Source organism: Triticum urartu, chromosome 7A (assembly GCF_056163025.1).
Source record: "Triticum urartu cultivar PI428250 chromosome 7A, HENAU_Tu73, whole genome shotgun sequence".
Lineage (NCBI taxonomy): Eukaryota > Viridiplantae > Streptophyta > Magnoliopsida > Poales > Poaceae > Triticum > Triticum urartu.
This window is the reverse complement of record NC_141879.1, coordinates 117,951,762-117,967,668: the sequence shown is the minus strand read 5'-3', so window position 1 is coordinate 117,967,668 and position 15,907 is coordinate 117,951,762. Positions and strand designations below refer to the sequence as shown.

Genomic DNA, 15,907 nt, shown 5'->3' with positions numbered 1-15,907 from the left:
GGGGTGAAAGCCTAGGTCTGACCTGGCAATGGCGATGTTTATTTTACGTCGTTACCTTGTTGAAGGCATTGTTCGGATATGCTCGGATTGATTCTTCAGGGTGAAAACCTAGATTCTGGCCTTGGTGGTTGGATCCAGTGACGGCGATGCTTGAGTATCGCTCCCTTCCTGAAGGCGTTGCTGTTGAAGAATCTCGTCGTCCATGTGGTATCATGAGATGGTTGGTGCGGATATGGTTATTGTTGTAGTTATTGTTGTAGTTTGCCGATCACAGATCTGATCGCTTTGTTTTTTTTTCTTCCTCGCCTACGCATAGCTTGGGTCTTATATGACTTTGCTATTTGTCGGTGTGTTTTTGCGTGTGTTGGTGTTGGCTGTGTGCATCCCAGAGGCCAGGTGTGTGTTCTTTGGGTTTGTATCCTCTCGATGCTCCATGCTGAGCCAATAAAATACACCCTTTGTCGAAAAAAATGGCATACAAGACAATCCACAAACAAAATTAAGAAATTGGTTCAAACGCTCATGGCTTTCTCCCCATGACCACTCGACAACAGTACTAGCTCTGTACATTAATATAAGACGTTGTTCGCAGTTCAATTACATTAGTTTATAGAGAGAGTAGCATATATTATCTCCCTCACATACATCACCATTCTGCATTTTTTATTTCAGTTCACCCCACAGTAAAATGTGAAAATAAAAAACAATGCTGCAAAAATCAAATCACCAGGAATGGAAAAACAACCGGAGCAAGCAAGCAAGCACCCCCAACTGCCATGCCATCGGAGGGTTCTGGCAGGTGGGTCCCACGGGCTCCTCCTCATGTAGTCTTGCACCATATGCGAACGCAGCGAGCACTCCCACTCCGATGACTGACCCCTATAAATCGGCCACCAACAGTCCAAAACTTTGCTTTCCATCGCCATCTCGCTCCGCTCTGCTCGCCCCTTCCACCTCCCCAAACAACACCCCTCCCACCTCACCAAGCGCGCTGCTGCTGCTGCTGCTGCTGCGGTGGTTTGGCTGCTTCCTCCTCCTCCACCTCTTCCCCCTCGTCGTCTTCTACCTTTGCCCGCGTCGGTTGCTTGCTGCGGTGTGGCTGAGCTGAGCGTACGGGCAGGCAGGGCTTGCTTGCTCGCTTGGGCACCCGGAGTGTCGCTGTCCGCCTCTGCCTTTCCTTTCCCACTCTCTGTTTTGTGTCCTTGCTCTCCTTTGGCCTTTTGCTTTCCCAACCTCTCCCTTCCCGGCCTCAATAATGACGGAGGCGCCGCGGCGGGTTCGTTCCTGAAGGCCTTCTCCCCCCGTCCCGTCTCGTCTCCGCCGGCGTGCCAGAATCCAAATCCACCTGCAGTTTTTTCCTCTCTTGTTCCCGGAGTAATTTCGGTTCTTGGTTGTTTGGGGCGGCTCTAGCTTTCCCTTCTGTTGTGTTCAGGTGGTGTTGGTGTCGACCGCTCGGGGAAAGCTCCCTTTCTTCTTGCTCTTAAGCTTCTCAGAGTTGGCTCGGTTGTGCCCAGCTAGGCCTCGTTCTTGCTGGGGATTGGGTCGATTGGGAAGTTTTGTCCTTAGGGTTTGGTAGGAGGTGCTAGTTCACAAGCTGTTGTCAAGTTGCTCTGAATTGAAGCGAATTGGGATGCTCTTGGACGCCATGATGATGGAGGCCAGGAAGGGGATGATGGAGAGGGAAAGGGAGAGGGACCAGTTCCCCGTCGGCATGCGGGTCCTCGCCGTCGACGACGACCCCGTCTGCCTCAAGGTTCTCGAGGTCCTCCTACGCCGCTGCCAGTACCATGGTCAGTGCCTGCTTGCACTTCATTATAAGAAACTTCATTCTGTTGTCACTTGTTAGTCATGTCACCTGCAGCTAGTCAATTGTGGTTTCACTTATCAGTCATCTGATGCTGTTCCAGCGAGTTTGCTCTGCTATCTGCACTGTACTAATTACTCTTGCTTCAATGCTTCTGAAGCTGCAAGAGTTTTCACATGCAGAGTAGTATAAAACAATCTGCCATGTTCTGAAATGCATATCACAGACATAAATTTTAACACTCTTGCAATGCGATGCGATATATATTTTTTTCTTTTCGAGAATGATAGTTATTATGCATCCTCTTCTTTCAAGTTTCAACAACAACTGTAAACTGATATAAGAGCCCCTGCTTGCTGTCTCTTGAACAGTAACAACCACCAACCAGGCTGCCACTGCACTGAGGCTGTTAAGGGAGAACAAGGACATGTTTGACCTGGTCATCAGCGACGTCCACATGCCCGACATGGACGGCTTCAAGCTCCTCGAGCTCGTGGGGCTCGAAATGGACCTCCCTGTCATCAGTAAGCTCACAACTTCCTTCATTGATTTTTTTGGGCACTTTGTTGTTGAGTCATGCTCTCATGCTGCTTTCAGTCACTGTGTTGAAATATGGATGTTAATGAGATACTTACCATTCAATTCGTGTAGTGTTATCGGTGAACGGGGAGACGAAATCCGTGCTCAAGGGGATAACCCATGGCGCCTGCGATTACCTCCTGAAGCCGGTCCGGATCGAAGAGCTCAGGAACGTGTGGCAGCACGTCGTCAGGAGGAAGTTCAGCAACCGCGAGCCGAACAGTAACCTTGATCTCTGCAAGGAGATCAGCAAGCCGCCGAGCGCCGACTCGTACCACCGGCTCGGCCAGGCGACGTGTGACAGCCACAGGTCGTGTGACCAGAGCAACAGGGCCGGCAAGAAGAGGAAGGAGCCGCACAGCGAGGAGGAAGACGAAGGCGAGGACAACGACGACGCCGCGGGGTCGAAGAGGCCGAGGGTGGTGTGGTCAGTGGAGCTGCACCGGAAGTTCGTCGCCGCCGTCAACCAGCTCGGGATCGACAGTAAGAAAGAAAAAAAACACCTCCCCACGTTGCCTTTTGCTTTATGTTAAATGTTCTTGCAGGCTACAGCATACCCATTTATGCTCGTGTCCTTTCTCTTGCTGCTGTTTGCAGAGGCTGTGCCCAAAAGAATACTCGAGCTTATGAACGTGGAGAAGCTCACCAGGGAAAATGTTGCGAGCCATCTGCAGGTATAGCGACATGGCATTTACTTCCATCGTCACCTTTACCTGTGTTATCTCTTTCGTTGGTCACAGGAAGAAAAACTTTTACAGAACTTTTGGTAAAATTATCTGCAAATGGCCTTATTTTCCTGTGTCGAATTAAGAGGGCCAACTTATAACAGAGTCCTTATCCCCTTACTGTATTTGGTATCGACACACCTATTAGTTGCAGAGCAGAGCTTAATTTGATATCATGGTGTTGCAGAGCAGAACTCTTTCAACAAATAAGTTAACATGTTCCTGGTGTTCGTGCAAAATGAGTTAAGTAGTTTAATTTTGCGGCTACATAGTTTCACCTTCACATTTCTTCCTTTTTCTTGACAAGTTGAATATGTTCAGTTGGTCTGAAAACAAAGAAACATTCAGTTCAGTTATACTGAATCTTTCAGAAAACCTGAAGGAGATATCTAATACAAATATCTGATTATTCCCCCAACCATGTAGGCTAGTAGATTATATCTAACTACACAGGTATAAAATGCTCAAATTAGTATGTACTGTTGTACAGGTTTAATGCAGAGTAATTAGGTAATACTGCTGTACAAGTTTACTACAGTATTTTGGCATGCACTGCTGTACAAGTTAATGTTGTATTTTGGTATGTACTGCTGTACATGTTTAATGTGGTGTTTTGGTATGTACTGCTGACTTTATTGTAGTATTTTGGCTACATTGTTTCACTTCTGTAAAACTGCTAGAAGGAAGACACTGACACCACCCTGTCCAGATTACAGCACTACATATGTAAACTGAAATATTTTTTAGAGAAATGCAAAAGCTTTGCATGTCAATGAATCCACAAATAGAAAATTTATTAACAAGCCTACATTAAAAGGTTAAGAAAATCCATCAGCCTTTTCTATATCCTGGAGTGCTTTTATGTACCAGTTTAGCAAGAATCTCCATGCCAAACCAGGAAGCAGTTATCTTAAGACTGTATATCTCATGTTTCAGAATTCTGATGATTACATAAGTTCCTCCATGTCTAATCAGGTTACTTTGTATGCCAATGCAGAAGTACAGGCTATACCTCAGACGGCTAAGTGCCGTGGCATCACAGCAAGCCAGCATTGCTGCTGCTTTTGGAGGCAGAGACCCCTTCTTGCAAATGGGAGCATTTGAAGGACTTCATAGTTATCATCAACCCTTTGCCCCTTCTGCTGCTCTTCCATCTTTCAATCCACATGGACTGCTGAGTAGTGCTGGTGCAGCAGCATTTGGGCTTCAGGACCTTGCTTCTCCCAAGGCAAACCAGTGTTCTAGCAGCAACGGCGCAGTAAGTCATTGCGCCGGCGATACCGATAAGTTCCACATTGTGAGCTTACAAGACAACCAACAGGCAGATTTATCGCAAGGCTTGACCTCATCGTCGCTTGGGCAGCCTCAGCTCCAGCAGAAGTGGATCCATCAAGAAACCAATGACCTGTGCTCTGTCTTTTCTGGGGGTGCTCTGGCTAACACTATGTCTGGCACACTCCAAAGAGTTACAAGCAGTTCATTGCCACCAGAAGATCTTTTGGAATGCACTACACACATCAAAGTTGGAGCCCATCCATCAATAGGAATACCAACTGCAAGTTCAGGGCTGCTTGAAAGGTCTGTCGGAGTTTCCGCCGATTTCCGGGATTCTTGTATATCTCAGCGGTGTGCTCTTCCAATCAGTGATGGGTTTTCTGTTGACAAGTTACCGTTGCACATCCCGTTCGATCGAGTTGGCGCGACAAAACTTGACGCTAGCTTTGTGGCTGGAGAACATGAGATGGACCAAAAGGGGATATTTTCGGAAAGAATGGGTGTTAGTGTTTGTCCTTCTGAGAGCCTTATAGTAGCCAGCAATGCCAAATGTAGAGCTAGTTCCTCTGGCAGTACAATTCTGCCCCTTCCTCATGATACCGAAAGACATTCAAAATACCTCCAGTTTGGGGCTGCAAGCAACTCCAGACATAGAATGGATGGAATGAGACAAGACCATAGACTGAACAATGATGGTTTTAGCTATGATGGTGGTGCCATTGTTCCTGAGCAGACCGATATGTATGATTTGGGAGTTCCAAAGCTGCAGGGTGGGTTCAATTCCAGCAGCTGCAACTTTGATGGTCTTCTCAATTCTATAATAAAAGTGGTAAGAACCTCAGTTATGCTTGACTTTACTCTTCCCCCCTCAAATTTCACTATTTCGGATAGGCATATTTCCTTTCAAATCGTTTGCACTGATCGAAGCTAAGTAAACCCTATGTTCCTAGATTTTCAATGGTGTTTCTTCTGAACCCTTTTTCTGATTTCAACGCAGGAGAACGACGAAGTGCCATTCAATGAAAATGACCTCGGGTGTGAACTTTTCCCACTTGGTGCGTGCATATGAGAGATAGTACTAGTATTTAGGCAAGTCCACTGCAGACCTAGAGGAGACTGTACAGTTATTCCTATGGGTATTTATCAGCTATGCTTGTGTACACTACTAGATATACAAGGTAGCTAGCCAGGGATTTCATAGCTTGTAGGAATCTGTACTTTCTTTCTCCAGAGAATGGGCAATGGAAGCAAATATATGGCGTCTAATCACATGCTCTGAAAACACAAACAGTTTGTCTAATTCACATCTAGATGTTTTTTAATGATGTCACATCTAACCTTCTAAAAATAACTACACAGCAACAAGAAATAAAAAAAAAGCCGGGACAAAAAAAATAGACCACAAACATAGTGCTTATCAGGTTAGATGTGACATAACTATGTCACATCTAGATGTGTGCTAGACAGACCCAAACACAAACTCCGGAAAAAAAAGAACTCTGAAAACACCAACTCTGGAACTCAAAACTTAACCATAATTGTTTCTGGAAATTCAAAATTGACAATACATTGTCCAAGAGTAATTCTGGAAATAAACCTGACCTGATCTTGATACAACAACAAAGTTCAGCTGCTGCTGCTAAATGCTACAAACTACGATAATGCCCCTGGTCGCATGATCAAAACTCGAGATGTAGGTGGGTTTTCAGTGACTAGGATGACAACTGCATTCGCTGGCTGAAAAACCACCTACACCTATCTTGATATTTGATCATGTGACCGGGGAACAGGGAACAGGGAACGAAGAATCTCCGCGATCAGTTATTAACTTGGTTGCAGAGGTCAAGAACAATCTGTGCGATTGTCGGCTTGGGTATTGGCTTGGTCAGGTGAAGATCCATCCCTGCCTCCATGGACTCCTGCAGCCCCTCCTCCGCGGAATGAGCGGTGAGCGCGATGATCGGGGTGCGGATGCCGTAGCGGCTTTCTTCCTCCCGGATGCGCCTCGTCGCATCATACCCATTCATCACTGGCATCTGAAACAAAGAAGATCGAATTGTCAGCAACGTCAGATTAAATCATCTTCAGGAACAAGAGAGATGGGGCTGATGTGCTTGGCACGTTGTTTGCTGGAGAAATGTGCCTGGCAATCCATGAAGATGACGTCGTAGGGCATGGCCACTGTGTCCACATGGCTCTCTGAGACGCCATTTGCGCTCTCAAGAGCCTTTGTAAACATGGCCACGGCCATGGCGCCATCCGTGGCGACCTCCACGGTTGCCCCGTAATTGGTCAGTATCTGCTTCTGGACTACCTGCAGCAGCGTGGTGTCGTCCACCAGCAGCATGCGCATCCCCTCCAGCGGCTTGCCCTCTCCAGCATTGGCCGCTCCCTGGGGCGCCGGCGCCGGCGCTGCCGGCGTGATTTCAGACGCCTCCGCCGCGGGCGTGATTTCAGAAGACGCCTCCGCCGCGGGCGTGATCTCAGACGCCTCAGCCGCAGAGGTCTCATCAGCACCCGGCAGTTCTTTCATGGCTGTACCGAGCTGCTGCGGCTGCTGCTGCGTAAACGGGTTGGCATGGAGGTCTCTCATGACCTGGAGTAGCTTGTGCAGCCGGGAGCCGTGGATGGGCTTGCGCAGGTTGAGGTCGATGCTCGCCGCCTCACTGAACCTCCTCAGATCCTCGGAGGGGGTCTTGAGGTCCGTCAGGCAGACGATCCTGCACGGCGCCTGCTGCTTGATCCTCGCCAAGCTGGCCGCCTCGGGGGCGACCTCGTCGAGCCTCCCGCCGGAGACGTCGACGATGACGAGCAGGCCGAAGAGGTGGAGGTGCCCGCCGTGGCTGCCGGCCATGCCGCTGCTGTTCCGCAGGTGGCTGACCATCTCCTTGGAGCTGAAGCACCGGTCCGTCGTAATGTTGGAGTCGCCGCTGCCGACGCCATGCAGCGACGACGTCGACGCCGACCTCAACGGCGAGGCGCCGGCGGCGGAGCGCGCCTTCTCGAGGGTCGGGACGAGGAACTCGGGGCGCGTGACGGGCCAGACCTTCATCCCGAGGCTCTCCATCCACGTGTACAGGATCCGGCGGGTCTCGTCGCCGTGGGCGAGGAGGACGCAGTGCCCGCCCTTGAAGCAGGCGGGCTCCCTGAACACCGACGGCGGCGTCCTCCCTTGCTCGAGGTCCTCTTCCACCTCCGACGCCTCGCTGACCTTGAGGAAGATGTTGAAGCCGAAGCACGTCCCCGCTTCTCCTGGCTCCTTGTCCTTGATGCTAATTTCTCCTCCCATCAGACGAACCTATGTTTACATCAACAACAACAGAACAAAACTATAAGTAAACAAGAAAAAACGAAAACATTAGTGAAAAATATAATTTTCTTTTCCAAACAAACAAACACGAACACACACACATCCTACCCATGAAGAATACAGTTACGGCTAGTTAACGTTGATGCACTTGACAAGATTTTAACATGGATGAAAAAAGATGAGATCACTTACAAAGGATTGCACAATTCCAAGTCCGAGCCCGGTGCCACCATGCCCTTCCTTCACTTGAACGTAGTTCTCAAACACAGACTCCCTCTTTTCCTGGGGTATGCCCACACCAGTGTCAACCACCTCGAAGTAGAACTCGACCGAATTGGGATCATTTTGTAATGACATTCGGCTATTTTGTTCCGAACGGTTCTCCTTCCTTCCAAGCAGCCGCCGAAAGATCCCACCCGTGCGGCGACGGAGGGTGAACCTCGATGGGGTGCTGATTATGGAGCTCCTCATGATGGGACGGTTGGCCCATGCTCGAAGCATGATGTGGCCGTCGTGTGTGAACTTGATGGCGTTGCCGAGTAGGTTGTCAAGGATTTGTTTGATACGCTTGCAGTCGCCCATGGTGGCGGTGCACCGGAGCACGGAGAAATCACAAGGGTCCCAGATCACTTCGACGCCTCTTGACATGCCGACGACGTTCGCCAGGTCCATGGATTCCTCAAGGACGTCTGCCATCCTGAACTCCACCTCCTCTAGCTGCATCTTCCCGGACTCCACCTTGCCCATGTCCAGTATCGTGTTAAGTATATCTGCATGTACACACACATGTATAAACATGGATGATGAGTCAACATATGCTCAGTTGAGAACACAAATATGGTATAAAGTTCATTTTTTCGGAAATAATAAACTTTTTTGCTTTATGCAGTCAAAGACGCGCACAAAAAACATGATGCGTAAATGTGACAAAATTTGCCCAGCAGCAAAATAGATAGAAATATTGAAACTTTATAAGTTTACTGGCTGCTAACATAGTGATATCTGACAATTCGATTTGAACTATCCTAAACTTTATTTCTTGTACAAATAAAATGCTATTTCTTTACCAAACAGAGATTGATTTCTTGCATATTTTAAATTTTATGAGCAAATTTGATACCTTAAATGTATAACAGCTGGGATATTGCATACCCTACACCTAAGACTGTAATTAAATTATTTACAGAAACTTTACTTCTATGACATGCAATTTTATAAATGCTATGATGACATTAGCTAAATTGCCAAGTACGGATAGATCTACTAAAAGGTAGCGCAAGCTATTCATGGTATTGTCATGCATGGTACGTAGGGCATGGATGCAGACTGACCCAAGAGCTTGTTTGTGCCAATGTTCATCTGGTCGAGGTTATAGGTGAGATTGGCGTTGCTCTCGGCCTCTACCCGGGAAACGTCGATGAGTCCAACGACGGCAGCGAGTGAGGAGCGGATGTCGTGGCTGGCGCGGGCGAAGGCATTGCTCTTGTTCATGCTCTTGCGCTCCGCTTGCTGGAGCGCCTCCTTCTGCCTCACCAGGTCAGCCTCTAGAGCCGCCTCCCGCGCCCCGGCCCGCCACAGCGCCCGTGCCATAAGGATGCACACCAGCGTCGCGATCGCCACGACCGCGCACACGACGCTCACCATGGCCACCCCCATTCGCCGGACCTCGGCTGCCCCGCTCCAGTCGCTGACCACAAGACGAACTCCCTGAAAAACAAGAAGAAATACAACCGGAGATACTTGTCAGCCGTCCCGATAAAAATTCTCAAACATGCATATGCGTGCTATACTACGAAGAAAATAATTGTTTTTTACAAGAGGCTGTACGTCAGGTTGTTTCCATGGCCTTTATCGAAAAAAAAGACTGTTTCTATGGCGCGCGAGGCGCCGCCCGGCCTGGTCGGAGAATTATCAAACCAGCGCTCGTTCATAGGCGACGGATGGCAAGATCAGTTTCAATAAAAGTACACTAGCAGATGGGAGATATCCTAATTGCACTAGCAGATGGGAGATCAGTTTCAAACCAGCGCTCGTTCATACGCTGTAAATAAATTGCAAAAGAACTGATGGGAGATATCCATGAACGACAACCGGTGATATGCATGCACGACACTAGCAGATGCAAGAAAAGTACGTAGGAGACGATCGAGCTCACCACAGTTTTGTGCCAGAGCTCCGTTTGGGGAAGAACAGAAGGAGAAATCTTGCTTTGGGGAAGAAGAGGAAGAAGAAGACTTTGTACTCTCCATTAAGATTTTCTTCCTAATTTTGGGATCCCTTGATTTGGAAAGTTTTCAGTTTTTTTACATGCGAAAGGAAGGAAGCAAGATTGTGTACGTACTGTCAATAGCTAGGAGCGATCCCTGTTTTTTTTTCCTCACTCCAAGTCGGAAGGATGTTTATTGAGGTCGCCAAAACAAAAAAACGTTTTATTAGTTTTTTTTTGCCAAAGTCCCCTTAGCTCATCTAACCTTTTGTCATTATCCGTTGCTTTTTAATGTATAAACAGCAAACTTGGAAGAAATATTACATGCTGGGATTAGTTCTTGACAAAAATAATGCAGAGGAATTACGTTAGATAGGCTGTGTGCACGTTGGTGTACGTATGCATATATGGATGGCCTGTGATCGATGCTAGATGGACGCGTTACCAGGTTCACTCCGGAGAGGTCGAAGCTCGTGCACGCGACTTGGTCCGCCCCGACGGCGCGGAGCACGAGCTTGCCGGGCGCGCCAATGGCGGACGCGGTGCATTCGGTCTCCGAGGGAAAGGCCTTCATCAGCTTCGCGTCGTGCTGGCCGGGCTTCCCGCCGTCCAAAGGCTTGTAAACCGGCGGGGCGCCGCCGTCGCGCTTGTCGGTGATCGCGTAGTACGTCCGCGCGACGGGATCGGCGGCGGCGTTGCCCTGGCTGGCGATCGCCAGGACGTCGACGGGGACCGCTGCGAAGACCACGCCCGCAGTGTCACCGACAGGCGCGGAGAAGACCACCATCTGGACGTTGGAGCTGACCCACCCGGACCCGAGGGCCGCGGGCGAGCCGCTCTTGGCGTCGGCGAGGACCTGCGTCGCGTTGGGTAGGTGCTCCGGACTCGCCGCTGGGTCAGGGCGGCCGGTGGGACGGCCGTTCACCGGATCAACGGCCTGGGTGTGCCATTCGCCGCTCTGGCTCCCGAACTTGGCTCTCGGCTGGCCGTTCTCGCCGCGGTAGTACGTCAACGCGGCGCCGTCCACGCTGGTGTATGATATCTCGGCCAGCTGCGGCTGCATGGCCAACGCCATGACCATGTATGGTCCCACCTGTCAGGTCAAACATATACGTAAATGTTAGATGTATATTTGCACGTAGTACGTGTTGCTATGTTATCTTGGACGTGTCCTACATAAAAAAAATGCACGCAAAAATTATTTGCTTGTATATGCATGCGTATATTCATATCAATGCTCGCATTACTACGAAAATCAGAACAGAATCATACACAATAACCAGTTACCGGGTCGGCCCGGCTAGTAATTAAGATTTGTTATTTAAAGTAAGGAAATAATTGTGGTTCAAAAAGGAAGTGCATATACGTGATGAAACTAATCACGTTTTACATAGAAAAAATGCATAATTTAATTAACCCAAAGGTTCTTGGTTAATTACGTATCGGAAATAAGATGATTCGTTGCTGGGGATCTGCAGAGAGTGCGCGACGACGGCGGCGGAGCGGTTGGCTTCCATTAGAGGCTGCACGCCGGCGGCGACGTGCGCCAGCGACGCGTCCATGGCGCTCACGGCATCATCATTTATGTGCGACGAGATGAAAGAGTAAGCCAGACCCACTACGACCACGATGATTCCATGGGCGACCTGCATGCGTGCAAGTGCAATAAAAGTGTGACGTCAGATTTTTTTTTGGAACATGTAAAAAGTAAAATAGAAAATGCATAAATATTAAATTAAAGTGTCTTTTTTTTGCGGATAAATTAAACTGTCTTTTAGGCTGACGAGGCCTCGACAAGCGGCGTTGCATTGTGTTTCAACTCGTCTAACGATAACATTTGTTGCACAAGTAATAAGTCAAGATTTCGAGGGTTTTCACTAATCTAAAGATATAATTTGTCGTGAACATCCCGCTAACAGATCGCCTTTGGGCTCATCTAACGACAACATTTGTCGTGACATTCCATGGGTAGATCTAACACACGGTGACCAGAAAAACAATTCCATGGGTAGATCTAACACACGGTGACCAGAAAAACAACATAGGATCATACGACAAAAGGGAGTTCTTTGACTCGCCACTGCCTCACACATGTGGGGAGATATCTGTGATGTACGGAGCAGAAGCCAAATTATATATTAAAATCTGCATAGATGTATTTTTAGAGCACACCTTACACAGGTGAAAGGACACTAATATTGTACGGAGCGGATTCCTAATTACAAGATAAAATAAAATTATATTTACTTTTTGAATTCATGCCTAAAACACACGTCGGAGGATATCCATCTTGTACGGAACAAAATCTTCAATTACAAGATGAAAAATTATGAAGATCTAGTTTTCATTGTTATCTAAAGAAAGAGATCTCGCATGCCTGACACGTGCAGGATGATATCTGTAATATACAGAAATGAAACATAAACAATAAAAATCAGTTAGATCTACTTTTCAAATCTGCGCCTTACAGGCATAGGAAGATATCTATATCGTACGAAACAGAATTTAATTGTAAGACAAAAATCATTAAAATTACTTTTGAACTCACGCCTATGCCAAGAGACCGGGGGGGGGGGGGGGGGGGTAATCCTCCTCTTCCAAAAGAATACCGTACCACTACATAGATCTATTGTGGAGATCACATACCCACATATGCGGAAGGATGTCTTTGTTGCACTAAGCTTAAGTAAGATGAATCCCTAAAAAAAAATGCTTAAGCAGATGATAACCTCGCAGATCTAGTTTCCGCTCAGGTAAGCAATAGTTGTAGGTGGAAGGACAAGAACCAAGAAATGAGAAAAGCCATGGAGTTTTTTTTAAGAGAATAGCCATGAAGTTCATATAGAAGAACAAGTATTAACCATGAGTTTCACAAAAAGAAGCCAAGTACTATGAATGTTCTCATACCAGTGGGATTAAAGCCCAAGAACGTTTGAAGGAACTACCCCACTTGCCAACCTCTCCAGCCATCGCGGAAGTATTGTAAAGTATTCTACAGAAGCAAATCTTTGTTAGGTGTTCGTGAGTATTTGTTTCCTAGGTATACGGCCTTTTATAGATGCTCGGAAGAATACACTTTACACATTGGGGGGTTTTTCCGCTCTGAATTGTGGGCTCGGAGCGCCGCCGGTTTTTTAAATCCGCCGTCGCGGTTTATTATAGCACTTTTGGCAGTATTTCTCCTGCACCGCAGAAAAAAAATCGGTATTTACCCCTGCACCGCAATAAAAAAGAAGTATTTATTCTAAAAAAATCGGCATTTAACTTCGATATCTAATATCAATGCACGGCGCGGTAGTAGACACACGACGAGATAGAAAAAGGGATACTACGCGATCTTGTAATCAATTGCCAAATCTGAGCACAATGAATTATGTTTTCCTCCCGTTCGAATAGTTTGGGCGGGCGTGAGGCAGTGTTGGCAGCCGCACGATCGCCATAAGGCCATCCTGTTGTGCAAGTGAACACCGATCAATTAGCTTCCTGTCTTAAGATAGCATTATCATTAGTTTTGTTAAGTTAACTCTTCGTTATGTTTGATGCTAAATATAGAAGCACAGGCTCGACTTATGTTGAACTAGCTCCGTTACCAGGACAGCTAGGATGAACCAGGCCCTTTTCCTCAAAAAATAAAATAAACATGAACCAGGTGCTTTCCTAAAAAATAGATGAACTGTGTCTTGCTTTTTTTAGCCTGTGACTTACTTATTCAAACTTGATCGACTCGTTCGATGCTCTGTCTAATGCGTTAATTATCAGCTGAAAATCTCGAAGCGCGGAAATTGAAAAGTTCTATTTATTTTGTCCGCACACACACGACAAGTTCGAGCGTTCCTCTTGTGTGCCGAGTGGGCAATATGTAGAGCCATTCGTGTGAGACCGTACAACATGTCACCTATATTCCATTGAAAATAAACGATAAAAAAATACAAGACTCATACACAATTCTTTTGTGCGTATTATAGTTAGTGGATATGTCATATTGTTTTCAATGTACATATGTAGCTTATTTGCCTCACTATTACTTGCACAATTTTTTTAATCAGTTCTATCTTATATCACAAAGAAAAAAGCGAATACATTCAAATAACGAGGTAACTAAACCCACAAGCATAGAAATAACCATAAACAAATGATGAATTATAACCAACACCGTCGGCTGCAAAATTCAAGCCAAACCGTAACCAAACTCGTCGTCGTTGCCCCACCTAGCTCTCGCCGGCGGAGAACAACATCGAGAATCTTAGTCAGTGAAGACCTCTAGAGGACCACATCTTGAATGGTCGCAATGGTAGACGGCCGTGTATAACAGGTATTAGCAATCATGCCAAGAACATTTGGCATGGGGGATCTAGGAAGGCAACCACACTCATATTGCCAAACTAGGCCACTGACATTGCTCGCAAAGGCTCGAAGGAAAGGGTTGTTGAAGAAGACGACACCAGTCAACGATGCCTCGCCAAAATAGCAACAAGAACCACAACGTCGTCCAAAAAGGCCGACGAGAACAAAAAATACTCACAATCTCCTTGGCAACACCTCACCAAACACCGTCAAGACAGTATTGGAGTCGTCACTGTTATTGTGATGTCCGTGACACCAAAAACTAACCAACGAACTTTTCCTACACATCAAATGAGAGATGAAGATCCCCTCCCTCTGTCTCATGGTGTAGGAGCTGTGACCGAGGACGGATGGGAGCAGGGAATGGATATGGGTAGAAGGTAGCGATGGTAAATGAAGGTGTTGTTTCGGTCATTTGTCTTTTTGGAGAAAAATGGAACTTCATTTAAACGATTGCACGACACAACTTTTAATTAAGACATAATAGACAAGGTTGGCTTGAACTTTTCAAACCACACCCAAGAAAATATAATACCATGTCCCACCAAATCTCTTGTGATTGGATCATGTAGGTATGTGTGTGTGTGTGGGGGGGGGCATGGATCTTATGATGATGGTAATTTCAACATGCACGTTCTTTAACAACCCTTAGGAGGCTATACTTGTCCCATTATCATGATCATGCCTTGATAAAGCCATCTCTAAGGTAGGATTGGCCACATCTTTCGGTTTCCCTTGAGTTGAAAGTTGGAAGAATTTTTTGTGAGAATTTTTAGTTAGAAATGCATGAATGTTTATTTAAGCCAGCTGAATTTTGTACAAAATTAAACAATTAATTAAAAAATTGTAGATTTTTGGATACTAAATTTTGGTTGAAAGTGGCATCACATGCTATTTTTTATGAATATTGTTGAAGTTTAGTTAGAAATATGGGTTTCCCTTTATAAAAGGTGTGTCATGTATGGTTGAAAGTTGTTCATAGGCTCCCATGACGCTGTGCTCATCACTGGTAGTCACCTTCTATGCATGTCCCTTAAATAATTAAGTTAGAAGTAGATGAGAACAACCAAGAAGTTGAAGGGAAGGTTTACAGGATGAGCCACCGGTGGCGGTCAATTTCCAAAAATGGGAAAGGGTGTGGCGTTTCCTACAATGGTAATGGGACGGTCTTGTGTGTTATTGTAAATTATATTGATTTATATTCAAATTTGTTTTCTTTTATTTTTGTATGACGTGAGAGCTGACCCTTTTTATGTTTATTGCCACCAATGGAGGGGGGAGATTTTTCCCAGCAGATCACAACACACACCATATGACTAATCGAAAATAAAAATAACATGAAAAGGAAGCCTACGAAATCTACAACTTAAAAGCAATTGCCCCATCTGGTGGATAGCATGAAAGGACCACCCGTCAATTTATTCGTTCGTTGATCCAGTTATCTTTGTTTTGCAGTAAATATAAACAATTGTGGGGATGCAACTTAAGCACATGAGCACCCTAGTGAGTATATACACTACCCCATGATTAATAGACAATGTTCACATTCAACATAAATATCAGAATGTACTTGGATGAATACGTCATGATTGATTACATAAATAAACCATAAAGGCTGGTACATTTGTACAAAAGCGTTTCGTTATTGAACTCGTTTAATTGAA

General features: G+C 46.3%; 2 protein-coding genes across 2 annotated transcripts; one reads left to right on the top strand and one right to left on the bottom strand.

Annotated features, from left to right (window-relative positions):
• The first annotated feature begins 908 nt into the window (after positions 1-908).
• Positions 909-5,652, top strand: LOC125518827 (two-component response regulator ORR22). The gene is made up of 6 exons (XM_048683696.2): positions 909-1,790; positions 2,176-2,328; positions 2,456-2,866; positions 2,981-3,057; positions 4,106-5,212; positions 5,381-5,652. The coding sequence occupies exons 1-6, from the start codon at positions 1,631-1,633 to the stop codon at positions 5,450-5,452; spliced, it is 1,980 nt and encodes a 659-aa protein (XP_048539653.2). The 5' UTR covers positions 909-1,630; the 3' UTR covers positions 5,453-5,652.
• A 198-nt stretch (positions 5,653-5,850) lies between these two features.
• On the bottom strand, positions 5,851-12,908 carry LOC125518828 (putative histidine kinase 2). Its single transcript, XM_087532647.1, has 7 exons — positions 12,807-12,908; positions 11,339-11,545; positions 10,345-10,992; positions 9,025-9,400; positions 7,886-8,463; positions 6,527-7,681; positions 5,851-6,419 (listed from the first exon to the last, which is right to left on the bottom strand). The coding sequence occupies exons 1-7, from the start codon at positions 12,867-12,869 to the stop codon at positions 6,201-6,203; spliced, it is 3,246 nt and encodes a 1,081-aa protein (XP_087388773.1). The 5' UTR covers positions 12,870-12,908; the 3' UTR covers positions 5,851-6,200.
• Between the last annotated feature and the right edge of the window lie 2,999 nt (positions 12,909-15,907).

Excerpts from the sequence above, each read along its gene's own strand:
- LOC125518827 (XM_048683696.2), top strand. The coding sequence starts at position 1,631 with ATGCTCTTGGACGCCATGATGATGGAGGCCAGGAAGGGGATGATGGAG. Across the intron at positions 2,329-2,455 it reads AATGGACCTCCCTGTCATCA|TGTTATCGGTGAACGGGGAG; the intron begins GTAAGCTCACAA and ends CAATTCGTGTAG. Across the intron at positions 5,213-5,380 it reads TCAATTCTATAATAAAAGTG|GAGAACGACGAAGTGCCATT; the intron begins GTAAGAACCTCA and ends ATTTCAACGCAG.
- LOC125518828 (XM_087532647.1), bottom strand. The coding sequence starts at position 12,869 with ATGGCTGGAGAGGTTGGCAAGTGGGGTAGTTCCTTCAAACGTTCTTGG. Across the intron at positions 10,993-11,338 it reads AATCATCTTATTTCCGATAC|GTGGGACCATACATGGTCAT; the intron begins GTAATTAACCAA and ends TTGACCTGACAG. Across the intron at positions 6,420-6,526 it reads TCATCTTCATGGATTGCCAG|ATGCCAGTGATGAATGGGTA; the intron begins GCACATTTCTCC and ends TCTTTGTTTCAG.